Source organism: Delphinus delphis, chromosome 6 (assembly GCF_949987515.2).
Source record: "Delphinus delphis chromosome 6, mDelDel1.2, whole genome shotgun sequence".
Taxonomy (NCBI): domain Eukaryota; kingdom Metazoa; phylum Chordata; class Mammalia; order Artiodactyla; family Delphinidae; genus Delphinus; species Delphinus delphis.
In genome coordinates, this window is record NC_082688.1 from 99,525,690 (window position 1) to 99,545,367 (window position 19,678).

General features: G+C 59.7%; 1 protein-coding gene across 2 annotated transcripts; it reads left to right on the plus strand.

Moving 5' to 3' along the window:
* The first annotated feature begins 3,261 nt into the window (after positions 1 to 3,261).
* PDLIM2 (PDZ and LIM domain 2) lies at positions 3,262 to 16,123 on the plus strand. 2 transcript variants are annotated; one of them, XM_060015154.1, is made up of 10 exons: positions 3,262 to 3,389; positions 4,832 to 4,926; positions 5,624 to 5,775; positions 7,805 to 7,874; positions 7,977 to 8,128; positions 8,283 to 8,361; positions 12,355 to 12,443; positions 12,677 to 12,822; positions 14,384 to 14,501; positions 15,539 to 16,123. In XM_060015154.1, the coding sequence occupies exons 2-10, from the start codon at positions 4,834 to 4,836 to the stop codon at positions 15,714 to 15,716; spliced, it is 1,077 nt and encodes a 358-aa protein (XP_059871137.1). In that variant the 5' UTR covers positions 3,262 to 3,389; positions 4,832 to 4,833; the 3' UTR covers positions 15,717 to 16,123. The 2 variants fall into 2 exon arrangements, with proteins under 2 accessions (XP_059871137.1, XP_059871136.1); XM_060015153.1 differs by lacking the exon at positions 3,262 to 3,389 and adding an exon at positions 3,574 to 3,720.
* The last annotated feature ends 3,555 nt before the right edge of the window (positions 16,124 to 19,678 follow it).

Consider the following 19,678-nt stretch of genomic DNA (forward strand, 5'->3'; position numbering starts at 1 on the left):
CCTTGCCTTCCTGTCCTTTTCCTTTGTGGTGGGAGAGGGCGCCACCTGCTTAGGGTTATGGGAATTCTTTCTAATGTAGGGAATCAGGTGGGATGTGAATGAGTGAGTGAGTGTGTGTGTGTGTGTTTAACGGGAGGCTGCAAAAGAACCATTATTATCTCTCAAGATCTCAGGTGTCAGGCACGAATGGGCAGCCCCAAGGGTTGGGCAGCTGTCTGGCAAGCAGTGCTGAGAGAACTAACGTCACAGGGATGAGGGCAAAGCCTGACTGTGGGGAGAAACCAGAGATGGGAGCTGAATGTGGCCTTGTTTGCGGGCTGTTTGGTTCTGGAGCTGCCGTGGGGTGGCTGAACTAAATGGCATTCCTGTTTGTTCTGCTCCTAATGTTTTCCTTCTGTGTGCTCCATTTCCACACCGAAGTTCTCGTGTGTTTGTTGACTTTCTTCTTCTGGGCTCGGGTTTTTGAGCAATCGATGGCAGGAAGCTGGGAGTGGTGGGGCACAGCTAGCCAAGGCGACTCTTCTGGGGCTTGGTGGTTCCTGTAGGGGCATAGTCTGGGCCTGGCCGCTCTAATCGGGAAGAAAAGCTCCATTCCTTGGCCACTGCTGGGAGATGAGCAGGGCATACGGTGTTACCCACATGTTATCTGATGTAAGCATCCCAACAGGCAGGTTATGAGTCCATTTTACAGGAGGAGAGACTGAGGCAGAGAAATTGGGTCACATCATTATAGACCTGAAGTCAGATCTAATGACTATTGCTGCCTCTCTGCACAGTCTACCAAATGCCCGCGCAGTCCTTGTCCAGAGGCCCTGGAGAAGAAAGGTCACGCGTGAGGTCCCTGGGGCGGCCCCGGGCTGGGCCTCTCTTACATTCTTCCTGGCAATCCTGTCATCTAGGCCTGTCACCTAGGGCACCCGCACCCCAGGTGGGTGGAAAGAGGCGGTGGTGGCTAATTCTCTCAGGACAGGTGGGAGAGGCCTGTGAATGACAGGGCTGTGGCTGGTCCCTGGCAGGCTCCTCGTGCCTGGGTGCGGCCCAGGCTCCACTGCTGGTTAAACAGCAGGTTGAAGAACAAGACCTGCTTTCACTTCTCCATCCACCCCAGTCCCCACCATGGTCTGTTGCTAGGTTGGCAGGCCCAGCCCATGCCATGGAAGTGACCATTCCTCACGAACCTGCTAGCCTGTCCCTGATCCCCCATCTCGGCTTCTTCAAGTTGCCTGATGCCCTCAAAAAGGACCTCAGGGTTGAGACTTCCTTTCCTTAGGGCAGAAACCAATTCCACACCCTCTCTTTGGCGGGGCCCTGGAGCCTCTGCAGCAGATCAACCCTATGCCCTGCCTGTACATGACCCCTTCTCTGCTTTGACTTGGCATGAGGTGGGAGGGGCGGAGGGGGGATCAGAGCCAGAAGGGACCTTAGGTTGCTGGGGACGCTCATCCCAGTGAGGTGAGTCACTTGGCCACAGAGTTGCTAAGGGCAGAACCGTATGCCCTTCTGTGCCACAGGGACATGCCCTGGGGTCGGCTGACTTTGTCTTCGCTGTGAGTTTTGTGACTGCACAGCCCACAGAGCAGAAATCCTGCCGATGAGCCTGCAGATCTTTCTAGAGACTCTCCAAGGCAAAGTCTGAGCAGAAAGAGGTGCAAAACTGAGTCCCTGTTACAAACTGGCAGGATGGGGATGGGCGGCGAGGAAAGGGAAATGAATCCATTTGATCATTCAAACAATATCCCTTCAACAAAATACAATGGAACACTCCAGGAATGGAGCAACACACCAAACAAAACCCACCCTGCCCTCTGAGGAATGGGCAGCTTTAAAAGGAGGGCAGCGTGGACAACGGGAGGGTAAGCTGGGCATCATCCCCAGTTTACACAGGGGAAACTGAGACCCAGAGGGGCTGAGGAAACTGTCCGAGGTCACACAGCTGGGAAGAGGCAGCCCCAGCCCCCCGGGCAGTGGTACCTGCCCTACCTGCAGCTTCCTGTTCCCTCAGGGACTTCCAGTCTAGCTGGGGAGGCAGAACGGGTGCATCAGGCAAAGAGGCCACACCAGGAGGCCTGGAACTTCTTAGTGGGAGAGTGGCTTACACACACCGAGGACAGAGGGTGTGGGAGGCCAGGGACAGGGGACGTAGCTGCCTTGGAGGCGGGCTGGTCCAGGGCATAGGTAGGCAGCGAGAGGGATGGTGAGGGCACACCTTGCAGACAGAACTCAGAGGGAATGACTCACACCTGAGGCAGGCAAGTTACAGCTGTGCCTCCAGGTGGCCTCCCCTGGAAACAGGCCAGCCTGAGAGTGAAGTGGAGACCAGAGGGAGATGGGAGAAGCCGGCTCTGGTGGGCCCTGAGGTCCCCAGGGTGAGGGTTGCCAGGTTTGGCTCTGGGGGAACCATTTGCCAGATGGTTCTGAGTTGACACCTGGGGCCTCTCCTTGGCTGTCCTCTCCTGACCCCTAGAGCCGGGGATCCAGGTGGTTGGCAGAGGGCTGGGGGCAAGGGGGATCAGGGCCATTGGTGGTTGTTGGTAGCGGCCGGCCGCAGGCAGGGCAGCCGAAAGGGTGAGGGGAGGGCAGCCAGGAACGGAACAGGCATCAGCCCGCAAGGGACGTGTGTAGCCCAGGAGGGGGCCCGGTCACTTCCAGCCAGAGTCTCTCTTCATCTCCTCCTGGGCCTGGCATGTCGCCCTGAGTGGAGCAGGCTTACGGCGCATCTCAAGCAGGGAAGCTCTGCGCATCCAAAGCGCCGCAGCAGTCCGCGACCACCGCCCCGCGAGCGCGCGGGCCAGGCAGGAAGGCGGAGGGGCGGCCTCTGGGTTGGGATTTATGGGTGTCGGGGCTGCATCTGCGCCAGCCTCGGAGCCTGGAGTGGGCGGAGGAGCCGGGCGGGCCGACCGCAGACAGCCCCAGCCTGCCCTCCCCCTCCCCCTCCCCGGCCCTGGACTGGGGTTGGGGGAACTCAGGGCCCCTTTGAAGGAGGGGGGGCGAAGGCGGCCTGGGCGAGCTTCGGGGGTCAGCAGGCTCAGCTGTCTGCGAAGTGGGACTCCGGGCCCGTCACCGGGTCACCTCCCCTGACCTCGAGAGGATGGGGACACCCCGGGGAGGACGGCCGCAGCCTCTAGGGGGCTCTCGGGAGAGTAGCCCCGGGCCCCTAGCGGGCGCGGGCCAGGTGGCAGCGCCGGGGCTGAGCTGCGCGGAGGAGGCGGCCTCCCTGGCCAGGGGCGGCGGCAGGGGCGGCCCTGGGATCACATGGGCGGAGGCAGGTCCCGGAGTCCCGGGCGGGCTCTCCCCAGAGTCGGGCAGACGGCTGCGGCGGGAACGGCGGCGTCTCCTCGCCTCCCTCCTTCCTTCCCTTCGTTCCCCGGCCCGGCCGCCCAGCCCGACAGGTGAGCGGGAGCCGGGTGAGCGCGCCCACCTGCGTGCGGTCCGCACGGCCGGCGACCTCCCCGGCCCCGGCGCCTTCGCAGCTCCGCGCGCCTGCGGCCGGCTCGGCGCCCGGACCTCTCCTCCGCGCACGGCCGCTCCCCGCAGCCTCGCCTGCGGTCGGCGCCCCCCGCTAGCTGGGCTTTCCCGTCCCGGGTGCTCCTCCTCCAGCCCCCGGCGTGCGCGGGTACTTTGGTCTTGGAGCTCAGAAGGAGCCAGAAGTGGGCAAGCCGGGCCGACGGTCTGGGCACCTCCCCGCGGCCCCCGGAGCGGAGTCCACTGGCCGGCTCAAAGGTCTGGGAATCCAAGGCATCTGCTAGCCGCCAGCGCCGACCTGGGGCCTGCGGGAGGGACAGAGGCTGGGCCTGGGCAAAAGGGGAAGCCGGAGGGCCGGGAAGAGGGCAGACAGCCCCGCTCGCCTGGGCGCCCTCTCCCCAGGCTCCTAAACGCGGGAAGTGGCCCCAGTGTGCCTGATAGACTCGGGCAGCGCTTGTAGTCTGTGGGCCTCCCCAGGGACGGCCTCAGGGTGGGCGCTGGGTAGGGCGGTGGCCCAGACTGGCACTGCAGCTTCCTGCCTGGGTTGGCTCCTGACTCCAGAGCTAGAGGGTCAGGAAATCCTACATGGGTCTGGTCTACAGGGACACTCCCTTGCCCAGTGGAGGGGCAGTGGGTGGGAGGCCTGGGGCCCCAGCTAGCGGGCAGCATCAGTCAGCTCGCCCTGTTGGCCAGCGCCCGGTGGCGGGTGTGCCCTGCTTGGCAGATAAGCCCGTCCTTCTTGCCGGAGCTGCTCGGAGGGCAGCAGGCTGCTGGCGGAGGTGGGAAGCCCAGTCTTGCCTACCTGGACCACACGGCCAGGGGCGTGGCAGGCAGCCAGGAGGCCCCTCTGAAGACCCTGGCCTCACGTGGGCAAGCTGCCCCGTCCCCAGCCAAGTACTTGAGAGTATGTGGTGGTACCACCCCTTTCTGTGCTGTCACCTCTGTTCCCAGAGCGCTGCCCTCCCCCAGAGCGGGGAGGAAGTCTCTTGTGCTGTCGGTTTCGGGGACCGGAAACAAGCACTAGGGGGACTTCACCCTGATGGTGGAGGAGGGGAGAGGGAGGAAATGCTGACATCTACCACCTGCCAGCCCCGCCCGCCCGCCTGCCTGTTCTCAGCAAGCCCCTGTGTGGCACCCTGCCGCTCTGCCGAAGACGGGGCAAAGGGGGACCTCAGGAGTCCTGACTTCCCAGGGTGGGGGGAAGTGGAACTGGGGCACGCGGGAGAGGTTAGTCACTTCCTCTACCCACCTCCACCCACCGCCAGCCCCTGACTGGCTCCTCCGGGGACCTGTCACCCCCTTCTGCCACCTCACAGAGTCCCTTGCGGGGCGAGGGACAGGCTCCATCTCTCCAACCTCTCTCCCTCAGGTATGGCGCTGACGGTGGACTTGGTGGGACCTGCACCCTGGGGCTTCCGCATCTCGGGCGGCAGGGATTTCCACACGCCTATCGTGGTGACCAGGGTAAGGGCTAGTTCCAGGAGACGGGGAGGTACCCCCAAAATCAGAGTCTGCCCTGTCCACTTGGTCCTCACAGACACCTTTCTTTTTCTGTTTTGAAGCCAGAGGCCTGCTTCTGGGATCGTTGGCGTGGGCAGGGCTGGGGCCCCGTTGCCATGGGGATGCGGTGGCCACTTCAGAAACAGGCTTCTAGAGAGTGAAAGGGAGCTGGGCCCAATGCAAGGCCTTCTCTTTTCTCCTTGGCCACTAACCCCATACGTGCTGGCAGCCATTTTAGGTGATTAGAACAGGAGCCCCGAGCTCTTGACAGTTTTCCCCTGACCCAGGTCCAGGCCAGGGAGTGTTCACGCAGAGGGCCTGCGTGCAGGCATGATTTGATTTGCACGGGCAGGGCTCTCTATCCAGAAGTATTTCCAAGCACAGTTCCTGAAGTTCTGCCATTACACGTTCTTTGGGGAGCCCCGTTAGAAGGCCAGCGCTGAGGTGGGTGGCGGGGGGCTGCCACTCCAGCTTTTGGAGGGGATTGGCTGGTGGGCTGGGTGGACACCGGCAGGCGGGGAGAGAGATGTTAAAGGGAGATGCAGGCCAGCCTGGTTGAAACCAGCCTCTGTGTTTCTTGGGCAGGACAAGGAAATCCCTTCCTCTCCATCCCTACCTGCCTGAGTGTCACCTCAGACTACCTGCTCCTCACCCCCTACAGGTAACTGAGGAGGGCAAGGCCGAAGCCGCTGACCTCCGGCCCGGTGACATTATTGTGGCCATCAATGGTGAGAGTGCAAAGAGCATGCTGCATGCCGAGGCCCAGAGCAAGATCCGCCAGAGCCCCTCGCCGCTGAGGCTGCAGCTGGACCGGTAGGTCCTCCACCTCTGCTGGGCCTGCCAGCACTCTTCTGCCTTCTGCCAGCCCGCTGCACAGTGGCCGCCCTCACCTCTTGCTCTCAGCTCCAACCTGGCCTTCCTGGGCCCTCACGGCTCATCCGTGAGAAGGTCCCAAGCTCTGGGGCTGCAGCAGGGTGGGCTGAGGGGTGTCCCTGTGCCCAGCTGGGCGTGCACTCACAGGCAGAGCAGGCTGGCATCAGCCACCTGGACACCCGGGTTTGACTGGTTCCCAGGTGTGCAGGGTACAGGGCGTGGGCATGAAGTCGGTTGAAGAGGGGAAAGGTGTGCCTTAGGCTGGGTCTGCAGGGCCCCTGCCTCCAAGAGGGGAGGGGAGAGCCTTTGCTCAGATCCTGGGGTGGTGAGGAGTTTGGGGGCTCACTCCCCATAGAACCACTCCGTTGCTCCCCAAGTTGCCTCTCTGGGCCCTGCTGGGGAAGGCAGATTCCCAGGTTCCTGGGACTTCAGCCTGGGGGTGTGGGTGGGAACAGGTGGCTCCCTGGGGGTGGGGCATCCCAGTGAGTCACGGGGCAGGAATGCTGGGAGATTCCCCAGCCGGGAGAGCCCTCTGGGCGGGCCTTGAACCTGAGTCAGGTACCTCTGCTCCGTGCCCTCTCCTCGCCCCTGCCGCCCTACGTCACTGCAGAACCTGGCTCCCGTCTCCTGTGACGCTCTCACGGCCCGGCCCCTTCAGTGACTGTTTTGTACCAGTCTGGCTCATGAGTGTTTACAGGAGTGGGACCCAGAGGAGGAGGGTAGAGAATAGCTCATGGCATCTGGGAAGGGGACCAAAATCTACAAGAAGCTGCAAAGTGGGGCGGGGGAGGGGCAGGGAGCTGCTGACACCATCACTTCCTCTCGGGTCCCTCCAAGAGGGACCCAGCTCCATCAGAGAGGTGGGCCTGGCCGAGTACCCCCAGGCCTCCAGTTCCACGCTGGGCAGGTCAAGGCTCCCTGTCTCTTCTTTCTTTTGCCCAAACCCTTCCTAACCTCCCCCAGTAACCCACCCCCAGGAGACCTCTCCAGCACTCAAAGCCCCAGGCAGGAAGCAGTGCTCTGGGCGGAGCCAGGGCCCAAGCTCCCCTGCTCTGGCCCTAAATTCTCCCCAGGGAGGGAGGCGGAGGCTGTGGCTGGTGTGGCGTGTGGTGACTGAGGTTCCTGCTGACCTCTCTGGAGGCAGTCAGACATCCAGGAACGGTGTAGTGGGACATGGTGGGCTCATCCCGCACCCTCAGCAGCTCCCAGTCCTCCAGTCACCTCCTGTTTGAGGCTTCAGCCAGGTTCCACTGGGCAGGGCTTTGGAGGAGGTGGGGGGTCCCTGGGGAGTTGAGGAGGGGGAGCCTTGGTGATTAGCAGGGGAGCTGGGCCGCCTTGTTCTCTAGGTCCTTCAGCTGCCTTCATGGCAGGAAGGGGGGCTGGCTCTACCCTCTGGTTTACAGGGGGCGGGGTGAGGGGGGAAGACTTTGGAAATCACAGGGAGGGATCCTCTCAAAGGCAGAGCTGATGGGGGACAGGCCCCTGGGCAGAGGGGGCAGCTGGCCCAGCCATTGTTGGCCTTTAGGAATTTGGGCAACTCACTTTCCCTCTCTGGGCTTCAGTTTCTCCAGGGGTGAAAGATAAAGGATTATTTATGCACAATCAGCAGTCCAAATCAATCTACAAACTGATGCTGACCAGCGACAAAGTCTGGATGAAATGCTCCCCCCACCAAAAATAAAAAAGACTAGAAAAGGAAAAGTAAAGGCGAGGCAGGGGGAGGGGTGATGATGTGAGGAGCTCTTAAAAAAATTTTGAATTTATTGAACTTTTTGCTGAAATGATGTCCTTTCTACTTTTTGGTGCTAAATTGTCCTTTCTTTTAAGAAATGATGGTGGTCGTTGAGGACAGTTGTTTGTTGTGAATTTGACGAAGTTAAAAGTTGGCTACCCGATGTCCAAATGTTTTGGATATGTTCCTAATCTTGAGAACCCGGGGACACTCTGTCTCCCTCTGTCCTCTCTTCAGGCCTCAGGTTGCCTCTCCCGGGCAGACCAACGGGGAGAGCTCCCCTGAAGTGCTGGCCACTCGCTTCCAGGTAGGACGGCGCCTCCTGCTGGGAGCCCCACACCCTGAAGTGATGGGGGGCCCCCTTCCCTGCTCTTCCCGGCCCTGCCCTTCCAGGCCCCTCTCTCCGCAGGGCTCCAGGAGGACACACACCGACAGTCAGTCCTCCCTGCGGTCTTCCTGCTCCAGCCAGGCCTCCCTCAGCCCCCCGCCAGGCAGCCCCTTCTCCACCCTGCCCCCCGCCAGCCCCCAGGCCCCCGTGGGAGAGGTGGTGCCCAGCCACAGGTGAGTGCAGCGGGTGGGCCCCCTGGCCACCAGGTCCGAGCCGGCCTCTCAAATTCTCTGTAGCTGGGTTTAGGGGGCCCTAGGGTCACCTCTGTCTCCCGGGGCAGCCTGGTGGCGGGGCCCCTGGCACACACTGTCCATTTCCCCATTTCAGTTTCCAGAGCCTGGCGTACTCCCCGGAACCCACTACTGCTGACCACTTGTCCTACAGGGGCCGCCCCGGAAGCCGACAGGTGAGGATACCTGAGGGGAGGAGAGAGCCTCCTGTCCTGGCTGGTTGCTAGTGGTGCCCATGGGGCTGCATGTGGCTGGTCCCACCTAGGCGGCCAGCACCACGGTCTCCTAGTAATAGGCACGCTCCTCTCTGGAGCCGGGAGGCCAGAGCTCTGGTGAGGGTCACACTCACTGCACCGGCCCTACCCGTCCAGACCCAGGTGTCCTTCTACCTCTTACATTCAGACCCGCCGCTGCCTCCCCCCTTCCTACTGGCTTCCTCCCTTCTCAAGTGTTTCTCTTGGGCCGGGACCGAAATAGTTTAGCTGCTGTTGTTGGGATGATTCCCTTTGGCTGTATCTCTTGAACACATTCCTCCCCATTCCAAGCCCCATGCCCGCCCCCAGCTCCCATCACCCATTCCCCCTCTTCCTCCTCTGACTCAGCCCCCGAGAACCACCAGAGAACCACCAGCCGGCCTGTGGTTCCGACTCCAGTTGCACTTGGCTTACTCTCTGTCTGCCCCCCCCCTGCCCTTTTCCCCTGGACACCCTGCCAGGTCCCACTGTCCGCTAGTGACAGCCCAACACCGCCTTGGTGGTATGTCTCCTCTCTAAGGGCGGGGGTGGGGAGGTGAGGAGTGAGGCGGCCAAGAGTCAGGGCCACAGCTGCTGGGGGCAGAGTTAGTGGGGGCATGTCCAGCCTTTGGGGTGAAGAGGATGAGGCCCAGCTGCTGGAATCCTACCTCGGGTAGATTCTGCATTCCAGAAAGCAGAGCCTTTGGAGATGACTGGGGGAGGGTGCTAGAAACTGGGGGCTCTGGAGAAGGAAAGGGTCCTCTGGGGGCTGCATAGTAGTGGCTCCCTGGTGACCCTCTGTTGGCCTGCCCAGTGACCCTCCAGGAGACGTGGGCATAGAGATGTATGTATTCAATGAGATCCCGTCTTTAAAGAATTAAAAATGCAGTGGCAGAAATAAGATAAACATGCAAAACAATTTTGGGAAAATTAAGCACTGAGCAGTATGATCTTAATTATAAAAGCAGGAGGCATTCGGGGAGGGGATAGCTGAGTGTGGGCTGGGGTGGCCTGAGAAAGCTTTGTCAGGAATTTTGCTGGATGTCAGAGGCAGGATGGGGTAGGTTTCGGATTAGAGAACGATGAGCTGGGGAGATGGGAACTCCACGGTACAAGCAAGACCTGGCGTGTTGGGGCCTGGGGGCCTTCTCCAGAGAGCTCCGGGCTGAGATCAGCTGGGAATGAGCTTGGTCCACCCTATCCTCCTTCCTCGAAACCGGGGCAAAGGGGAGAGGCGGGTGGGACAGGGAGTGGCTCTTAAACCAGCAGCAGCACCTTGGAAATTGTTAGAAATGCAAGTTCTCAGGCCCCAGCCTAGACTTACTGGATCGGACGCAGGGGTGAGGGGCGGGGGTGAGGGCACCCATCCCTGTTCTAAGGAGCCCTCAGGGATCTGATGCACGCACAGATTTGAGGGCCACCCATGTGGTGTGAAGAGGAGCCCTGAGCTGGGTGGCAGGGAGACCCGGGTTGGTCCCACCTCTACTGTGTCACTTTGGACAAGGCACCCTTCCACTCTCTGGGCCTCAGAGTCAGACCCGACGCTCTGAATTCCCTCCTTTCACCCTGAGGCCCCTGGTCATTCTTTCAGCAACTATTTGTGGAGCAGCTGCTTTGTGTCAGGCCCCCTTCTAGGCTTTGGGGATGCATAGGTGGAAAAACAGAGAAATTCCTAACCCCGTGAAGCTTGCATTCTGTTCTACAAATGAGGCTGTGGTCAGACGGGGTGGGAGTCGCCAGGTCCCACAGCTCCCTCTTGGGAGTCACCGTGCACTTGAGCACCTTAAAGGCTCTGAAAAGTCCTGCCTGTGAGGAAGAAAGATGTTTAATTTTTTAATTTCCTGAACTTACTTAACTGCAGAATTTCTCCGGGGATCCCCCTGCCAATCGCTTATTAACATCCCCCCAACACATTTTGAGAGGGGTTGGCTGGAGACAGCTCTTGATGGACAGGTGAGCAGCTTTTCTGGATCTAGAGATGAAAGGTCGCTTCTGTGAAGGCAGGTGTCGCCTACAGGTGACTGGGAGGGAGGTGGGGAGAGGAAAGGGCGTTGGGCGCCCCTCCACCGGGGTGAGGTGCTCTGGCAGGAGAAAGGCGGCAGAGGTGACTACAGATGAGGTGCCCCTGCCCCAGGCTCTTGTGGCCATGGCCTTGCTGCTGGCTCCTGAGCGGGCTGAGGCTGCGCTGGGCCCAGGGCGAAGAACATCCACAGACCTTACAGAAACCGGAAGTTGCCCCCTCTGGAGAGGCACACACTTGGGTGAGCAGATGTAAAGTGAAAACAACCCCTGTCCCTCTGGCCGGCATGAGGACATGGCCTGAGAAGGGAGTCAGGGCGGATTTCAGCCCTCCCTCCCTGCTGACCGTTGCCCCTGTGCAGGGCACACGCTGGCCTGTCTAGGACAGCGAGATGGGACATCGTTCTTGAGTACCTGGTGCCAGTTGTCCTTCCTGAGTTGACCGCATGGAAGCAGCTGGGCACCCAGGAGCCTAGGCGTGGACTCCCAGCCCTGGCTCCCACTCCCCAGGTGGCTTGGATTGGCCACTTTGCTTTCTGACCCTTAATCCCCTTACCTGTAGAAGCCCAAGAACAGAAGAAGAATGCAGGCTAGTGCAAGAGGGCCAGTGGGGTGAGGGTCTAAGGGCTTTTTGTTTTTAATTAAAAAAAGATTTTTTTAAAAACATTTTTTAGGGCTTCCCTGGTGGCGCAGTGGTTGAGAGTCCGCCTGCCGATGCAGGGGACACGGGTTCGTGCCCCGGTCCGGGAAGATCCCACATGCCGCTCCGGCCGCTGAGCCTGCGCGTCCGGAGCCTGTGGTCCGCAACGGGAGAGGCCACAGCAGTGAGAGGCCCGCGTACTGCAAAAAAAAAAACAAACCCCAAACCAAAAAAACCCCACATTTTTAATTTATTTATGGCATGTGGGATCTTACTTCCCCAACCAGGGATCGAACCCTTGCCCTCTGCAGTGGAAGCACGGAGTCCCAACCACTGGACTGCCAGGGAAGTCCCTAGGGCTGTTTTTTTAGCTCTGTGAAGTTTCTGTTTTCAGGTTAAGAAGTCATGCAGCTTTTCCACTTGACCCCATAATTCATCCCCAACTTTGAACTTTAAAATCGAGGGCATTTTCCTTTCCAGGAGACCATGCCCTCAGCCGGTGCACCTTGGCCGGCCTGGTCATCTCTGAGGCTGTCTTTTCCATCGGGGCTGGCCACGGAGAGGGAGCAGAGTAGGGGAGGGTGCAGAGTGCAGGCCGGAAAACAGGGAGACTGAAGGCAAGATTTCCCGGTAGAGAGCAGGTGTCGGAGCCCGAGAGGGACAGCACACATCGAGCAGGGGGCTCTGCTGTGGGGACCTGGCTTCCCAAGGCTCTGTGGGGCAGGACCAGACCTTCCAGGGCAGCCGGGAGAGGCTGGTAAGCCCAGACCCTGGCCATTTCAGAGGAAGGACCAGAGGGTGTAGGAGACAGGACTTTTGTGCGGCCTGAGCCCTGACGCCAAGAGGGGTCTTGGCCCTTTATGTTTCCTGTTCCTCATTGCAGAAGGCTCAGCTTACTTTCTCTCTGCTTGTTCTGCCTGCCAGGCCCCAGTGTGCAACATCTTTGCAAACACATTGTGTGAGATGGCAGAGGAACAGCCGTGGTGGCCCCGCACACTCATCTTCATCCTGCCCCTTGCCCAGTCCCCTTAGGGCAGCAGGCTCACCCTTCTAGAGCTGGGCGCTGGCCTCCCTCCCCTCGGGGACCCAGCAGGAGCAGTTGCAGGCGGCTGCTGACCCCCGGTTCTGCGAGCTGGTTGGGTGGGGCTACTGGTCAGCGAGGGCCGGGGGCCCCCTGGTGGTGGGCCTGGGGAACAGCGGGGTTCGGCTGCCCAGATGGGTGTGCTGGCCCCAGGCCCGGCCGCTGACTCCTCCCCTGGTGCCTCTCCTTCCCGCAGGCCGGCCTGGGCCGTGCTGGCGACTCGGCTGTGCTGGTTCTGCCGCCACCGCCTTCCCCAGGTCCCCGTTCCTCCAGCCCCAGGCTCAGGTACCAGTGAGTTCTGGAGGGTGGGGTGGGATCTTGGAGGGCCTGGGAGGGGCAGGAGACAGGCTTCCCAGAGAGGGCTGGGGGGGTCCCCCCCTCCCTAACCCCCGTCCACTTTCCTCTGGCCCCCAGAATCCCTTTTACGCCCCCGGGACACTCTTTCTCTGTCCTCATGCTCATCCCAACCCCTGGGAATGGGGCCCTCACTCCTGGCTGCCTCCTTCCCATCCTTGCAGCGTGGCCTCGGAAGGGGAAAGCCACCTCCTGAGAGAGGACTCAGAAGTCTTCAAAATGCTGCAGGAAAATCGCGAGGCACGGGTGGCCCCCCGGCAGTCCAGCTCTTTTCGGCTCTTGCAGGAAGCCCTGGAGGCTGAGGAGAGAGGTGAGCCCCCGGGGGGCTCGGGTAGGAGAAGGATGTTCCCCCAGGACACGCTGGACCCCCGACTGGACATGTTATTAAATGAGTATTTGTTAAGTGCTCATCATGGGAGTGGGCTCTGACTTGTAGAAGCCACAGCCCCTGCACTACAGGAGCTTACGGTCTGGTAGGAGTTACTGGGGTGCAACCAGAGGTGCTGGCTGGGATCAGGGCAAGTGCCAAGGGAACGGTAAATGTGGGCGGTGTGGCCTGGGTCTCCAAGGACGGCTTCATGGAGGAAGAAGAATCGACTGGGCCCTTGAAGAAAGATCAGGACTTTCACCAACGGCCTTAAGATGGTGGCCGGGAGCAGTGTGGAATGTGGAGGCTGGAGCCGCAGGGCTCTGGGGTGGGACTGACAGGACACTGGGGCCTGGCTGCATGGACGGTGGCCACGAAGGTTAAGTCCTGGCTGTGAGGCCTCGCGTGCCAGGCCTGAGGAGCGTCCCAACCCAGGAGGACCTGTTAAATAACGCCAGGCGGTGTGTGAGGTGCCCAAGTGAGCAACAGAGATACAGGCTTCTGCCAGCCGTCCAGTTGCTCCTTCGAGACGTTTGCCGAGTTGTCTGATGGACCAGTCATGTGCTGTGTGGAGATCGAAGGCGGTCAGGACCCACGTCTGCCCGCCAGGAACTCTGTTTATTGGGAAGACTGGCTGCCCAGCTGCCCAGGAAGTGGACCGTGCCGCAGGAGTTCATGGGGGTGCATGGGGAGTAGGGGGTGAGGGGGGCACTGCCATGGTCCAGGGGAGAGATGAGGAGGGCCTGGCCTGGGCAGAGGTATCAGGGAGAGAAAGGATGGGACAGTCAGAAGTATTTGACTGGCACAATCACTGGTACCTCGGGGCTGCTTCCAACTCTGATGTTTCGGAGACAAGGTGAGAAGGTTCGGAGCAGAGCTTGTCCATCACTACCCTGAGGCCTCGGCAGGCCCTGGGAGGGGGCACGGGGCGAGGCAGAAGGGTGGGGGGAGGGCGGCGCAGACAGATGGTGACTTCGCCCCTGGAGTCACGGGGTCCTCGGCTGCAGGTGACGGCCATACCTGATAACATCCGTGCTTCATCTTAGCGTCGTTCCAAGGCTCAGGCACAATGATGCACGTGAAAGCCCTTTGGAAACCATACAGAGGTGCTGTGATGCTGTTATTATCTATTATTTTCATCTCTTGATATCATCATCCCTGGGTCAGGAGAGAGGAAATGCCTGCTTGGCCTGCCGTGTCGGACACCAAGCAGACACTGCTCAGGCTGCCTGAGCTTGGGCTAACTCAGCCTTGAACGTGCTCCCTGCCCTTGACCAACCTCCGCCAAGGATCTGGGGTGATCGCTTCCTTCCCCCGTGACCCCCTCTCGTGCCCGGGCTTACTTTAGGGGTCCGCGTGCAAGTGCACCTTTGACAAGGGGCTCTTTGGAGCTGTGTTGGAGGAGGTGGAGTGGGCATCAAAAATACAGCCTGATGGCACTGCCGTGGGCGAGCTCTGATGTGTCTGTCTGTCCTCCCCACCCTCATCCCCCACCCCCCCACAGGTGGCACACCCGCCTTCCTGCCCAGCTCGCTGAACCCCCAGTCCTCCCGGCCCACTTCCAGGGCCCTGGCCACCCCACCCAAGCTCCACACGTGTGAGAAGTGCAGCGCCAGCATCGCGTGAGTGCTGGCGGCCTGGGGGGCAGGGCACACCCTGCAGGGCGGGGGCCTGCATGGCTCCAGTAGCCAGGGACCCTGCGGGGAGCATTGCTACAGTGGATCTGTGATGGGCTCAGGGGTCACTTCAGCCTTCTTAGGATGCCTGCCCTGGCTTTTCCCTGCTGTCTCTCCTCTTCCTCGGTTTCTTTCCCCGCCTCCCTGGAGGAGGAAGAAACGCTACTGCTTTCGATTTCTCTCCAACCATCTCAAAGCCTCTGCAGACCTGCCTCTGGGTGAGGTGCCTCCTCTTGGAAACTCTTGCTGTTACTTCCTCCTCCCCCTCTTTGGAATGGGATGCGTTTTCCAGAGGTAGGCCCATTTTTCTCATTATAATGCAGCCACATTCTCTGGAAAATTGAACCCTGCCCCCCCCCCCCAGATACATTTCTTCCGTGCACAGTGGTGAGGGTCAGATGACTCATTTTAGGCAAATCCCTAGCCTCCGTGGGCCTCCGTGTGTCATCTGCAGAACGCGACACTGCCCAGCCCTGCTGTGCAGGCCCGAGGAAGGGGTCCTATACGGCGTTTCTCAAAGATCAGCAGCTGGACCTCTGAGGGGTTTCGGGCCCACACCCCCAGAGTTTCCTCTTCGGGAGGTCCCTAGCCCCAGAGTTTGCATTTCCGATTCATCCCCAGGTGATGTGATGCTGTGGGTCCTGGCACTGGGACCGCATTTTGAGAATCACTGCTCTATTAACAAGCCACAAGATTCAGGACGGTGCTTGTCTGCCTTTGTGTGGGGGAGGAATGACTTTTTAAAAATTGGGGTTCGGGGATGTGGGCTGGGGGTCTGTTGAACGGAGATTCCTGAGGGCAGGCCTGGGGAGTCAAGTGACTGAGATTTTGGGACCTTACCGGGTCCTGACTCTGGGCTGGAAACTAGGTTCCCTGAGAATGGGAATGGTGGCTTCGTGCCTGGTGTTCTCCCCTCTCTCCTCCCCCCTAGGCTAATGGCTCTCTCCTCCCTGTGCCCGCCCCCCCCCCCCCCCCCCCCGCAGGAACCAGGCCGTGCGTATCCAGGAGGGGCGGTACCGCCATCCGGGCTGCTACACCTGCGCTGACTGTGGGCTGAACCTGAAGATGCGAGGGCACTTCTGGGTGGGGGACGAGCTGTACTGCGAGAAGCACGCCCGCCAGCGCTACTCCGCACCGCGCACCATCAACTCCCAGGCCTGAGCGCCCGGCTGCGCTCTCAGACCGCCCTCCACTCTGTGGGCACCTCCGCACCCAGGCCGCGCCAATATCAAGTTGGCCTGGAAAGGCGATGGGGACTGGTGAGGCCCCTTCCTCCTCGCTGAGTGAGGCCAGAGGCTAGGACCTGCCTGTGCTGCGGGTGAGGGCAGCCTCACCTTCCCAGGCCTCTGCTGGATACTCTCGCGTCCCCCTGCTGGACAGGCTCTGCGTCAAAGTGCGAAGTGGGTGCTGCCTTGGACACCTTTGTGTACCAGGGGTTAAGCAGGCTGGGACGTGGAGAGAAGTATCTGGAAGGAGAGGGCTGGGCCAGAGGCTACAGGTATTCACTGTGTAAAGTTTTCAACATACGAGCTCTATAAATATATACTGTACGTGGACAAAATAAAGTAGGTGCCCCTCTTTTCTCTCCTTCCCTGCCCCAGCCCCTGGGGATGAGCTTCTCCCTACCACTGGGTGGAGAGTCTTCCTACATACAATTTTTCTCCCCTCTTACTTCCGCCTCCCTCAAACCTCCACCCTACCAGATGCTTCACCACGTGACACTCCCGACTGAAGACACCCACTCCTGTTAGTGGAGGGTCGTGCTCTTCCTGGACCCTCTTTTAAAGATGTGTGTTTTATTGGGATGATCCCTGGTAGAGGAATGAGCTTCTCACTGGGAGCCCGAGAGGGGAAGGGATGCTAGAGGGCCAGCAGCAAACAGGAAGCAGGCCCTGAGACTCCTGCCCAGGCCCGTCTCCGTGAGACAGTGTCTGCGCTGGCGCTCTGTGCCCCTTGCTTTACTTGGTTTGGAGGCTGCTTGCCCTGCTGGCGCACCCGGGGAGCTCGGTGGGCCAGAGAGGCGGCAACATGTAAAGGACCTCCTGCGCCTGCCCGATGCTGTCTGCACCCGTTTGAGAAAGCTTATCCCAGGAGTAACCTTGGACAGGGCTGTGAGTTAGCTTTCCCTGGGAGGGACAACCCTGCAGCGCCCCTACCCTGAGGACCAACACCCTCCAAACCAGGGCTGGTCTGCCTGCCCCTTCCCCGGGAGCCCCAGCTGGCTTCGCTGGTGGTTGATTTGAAAGCTGCCGCTAGGCAGGGCAACAGTGGTCCTCTGCCCGACTTTTGGCTTGATTCACCCATCACTCCCAGTCCTAATTCCAGAGGACCCTTCAGAAAGATGCATGGGTGCTGCTGGGTGCTCTAGACCTACCCTATCGCCCACTCAGCCTGAGGGAAAAGATCAAAGCTGGGCTTCAGAGGGTGCTTTGTGCTATCTGGCTCTTTTGGGAGGGAATCTTGGCAGAGACTGTGTAGTATTGCCTCCCCAGGCACCTTGATGTAATTTACACCTTGCTATAATTGTCTCACCTTTTGCCTGGATGGCTGTCTTTATTTTCATAGGAAAGATCAAGGCTGTCTGCGGCTCAGGAGTTGTCAGGCCAGAACTGTCTGGTCCCAAGTGGGATGGGCTCCTTGGCGCCACCTAGTGTCAGGTGTAGCCCTTGGCGGGGAGAATGCTCACAAAAGGGGATTCACTCCTCTGTAAATTCTCAGGTCCTGGCACAGTGGGAGTACAGAGATAGAGCACTTTTCTGGCTTTCCTAAAGATAATAGTCAAGTGGCAGCGACTGAGATGGCATGAATGAAATAATGTTACATGGTACTGAGTGTAAAGAACTCGTGCGGAACAGACAGGAGCGCCCTGAGAGTTCAGAGCAGGGGCCGTGGGTGTGAGAGGAAGAAAGGACACAGACAGATGGAGGAGAGAAATGCAGAGTGAGGGGCTGAGTGCAAGTGGCATGATCAGTTTAGGGCAGCGGCTGAAAGCGACACTGAGATAAGATTGGAAAGGAAGATGGGAGCCTTGAATGTTGTAAGATACGGTTTGAATTTCTCCTTGCGGCTCTAGGGACACTGAAAAATTTTCAGCAGGTAAGTGACAGGTTGGAAAAGGGTGTGTTAGAATCTTAATATGGTCACATCTTCGCCTGTAACAAACCATGCTGGGCTAGCAGTGCTCTAAGGAATGGAGAACAAAGGGGGAGTGGAGGCCCGTGGGAAATGGGTAGGCCAGTGAGTGGTTGAATGCCTTTCGAAGAGTGGACCGGGGTTCAAGCTAAAATCCGCCTCTCTGTGTCAGCCAGCTCTGCTCCCCGGGGCCAGAGGGTTTCAGCATCAGAGCTCTCTGCAGCCACACAACTAGCCCGAGCTTGGGGGTGAACTTCTTCGGAAGACGGAGTTATTAGTCCATCTCATTTGTCAGCAGAGGAGATTGGGGGCGGCCTTTGGTCTCTGCCCAGCTGTGTACACCCACCCCCTTTGACCCAGACGTGCTGGGGTGGGGAGGGGGCACCGCCCAAACACGCGGCCGTTATTTGTCCAGTGCTGTGCCCTTTTTACTTTTTCTTCATTTTGGGGAATAACTTCAGAAATGATGACAGATTCGAGTTAGAAGCGACCTGAGAGAGCGTCTGATACAGGCTTCTATTAGAGATGAGAAAACGACTTTCCCAAAGTGACACCAATAGATAATTCTAAAGTGCTTTCAACTCCAGTCCTCACCATTCTGAAGTAGGTACTGTTGTCATGCTTGCTGTGTAGATGAAGAAAGCAACGACAGGGAGGCTAAGTCGCTGGTCTAAGAGCTCCTAGCAGTAAGGGGAGGGTGCAAAGGATGAGCCAGGAGCCTCACTCCTGGGTTTCTGGTTTGCCCTGGGGTGCGCTTGCCCTTCCCTTCCAGGCCGTAAGGGAGGTCACCACAGCTTCCAGCCATCTCTAATCTGGCAGGAGCTGCCCTAGGCTCTTGGCTTTGCCCTTCCTCGCACAGGGCCTAGCTCAGCGCTGAGCTGGCAGGAAACATGCTTCCTGAAGCTGGGATTTCCCCATGGAGGCTGGGAGGCATCGAGCATCCCTGGCCTCAGCCTGAAGGATGACTCTGCTGGGCTACCATGTGTCTCAGGAACTCATGGTAGCTGCTCAGCCCTCAGCTGGGCAGCGAGGGGGTGGCTGTGCCGCCCCTCCCACTCCTTGAAGCATCACTCAAAGGGAGATGATTCTCCTCTGGTAGAAGGTGGGGTGAAGGAGAAACAGCCCTCCAGGCGGTGAAGGCCTGGCCCAGCTCCGGGCCTGGGGCTGCCACAGTCAGGGCAGCAGAAGGCAGAGGGGAAGGCAACATGTTGGCCCTCAACTGCGAGGGATCCCAGCTGCCCTGAAGATTGTGGCATAACTGCATGGAGAGGGGAGAATGGCCTGGAGGGGAGTGTGCCGTGTGTGTGTGTGTGTGTGTGTGTGTGTGTGTGTGGGGGGGGGGGGGAGTGTGCCGTGTGTGTGTGTGTGTGTGTGTGTGTGTGTGTGTGTGTGTGTGTGTGTTCTGTGTGTGGTTTGAGCCCACACAGAGCCTTGTGCTGAGACACTGCATTCCTGCTGGCTGGGCTTCCTGCTCCAGATGCATTCCTGCCCCAGAGTCACCACGGAGACTGCTTGGAATCTGGCCCTACATTCTCCAAATTCAGGACAAGATCTGGCAAAGGGTCCCTCACTTTACCTCCCCATCCTCTGACTTTGGAGGGAGGAAGCCACCTGATGGCCAGCCCTCCTCCTCTCCTCCCCAGGGAGGCCTGGCGTGGGATCTTCACGGGCTGTTGGACTTGGGTAAAGCAGCTCCCCCCAGGCCCAGGTCTCCCTCTCTGTACCTGGGAAAGAGGAAGGTGGGGGGGCAGTGCTTTCCAGGAGGATAGGGTTGGGAGGCGGCAACCCAGAGAACCCGCAGCTAGCAGGGAAGAGGTTGGCCTGAAAAATCAAGGTGTTAAGAGAGGCTCTCATTCTTCCCCGGGCTTAGCTGTAGGCCTGTTTCCCAGAAGTTAGAATGTTGTAGTTCGTGACTCTGATTGCTGACGGCTCCTGCGTAGGGTGCTGGCAGAAGGGAAGGAGGGAGCTGGAGGTGGGCAGACTGTCTTCTC

Bases quoted from the DNA above. Each gene is read 5' to 3' on its own strand.
- PDLIM2 (XM_060015154.1), top strand. From the start codon at position 4,834: ATGGCGCTGACGGTGGACTTGGTGGGACCTGCACCCTGGGGCTTCCGC. The intron at 4,927-5,623 runs GTAAGGGCTAGT...CACCCCCTACAG, and splicing joins CGCCTATCGTGGTGACCAGG to GTAACTGAGGAGGGCAAGGC. The intron at 14,502-15,538 runs GTGAGTGCTGGC...CCCCCCCCGCAG, and splicing joins AAGTGCAGCGCCAGCATCGC to GAACCAGGCCGTGCGTATCC.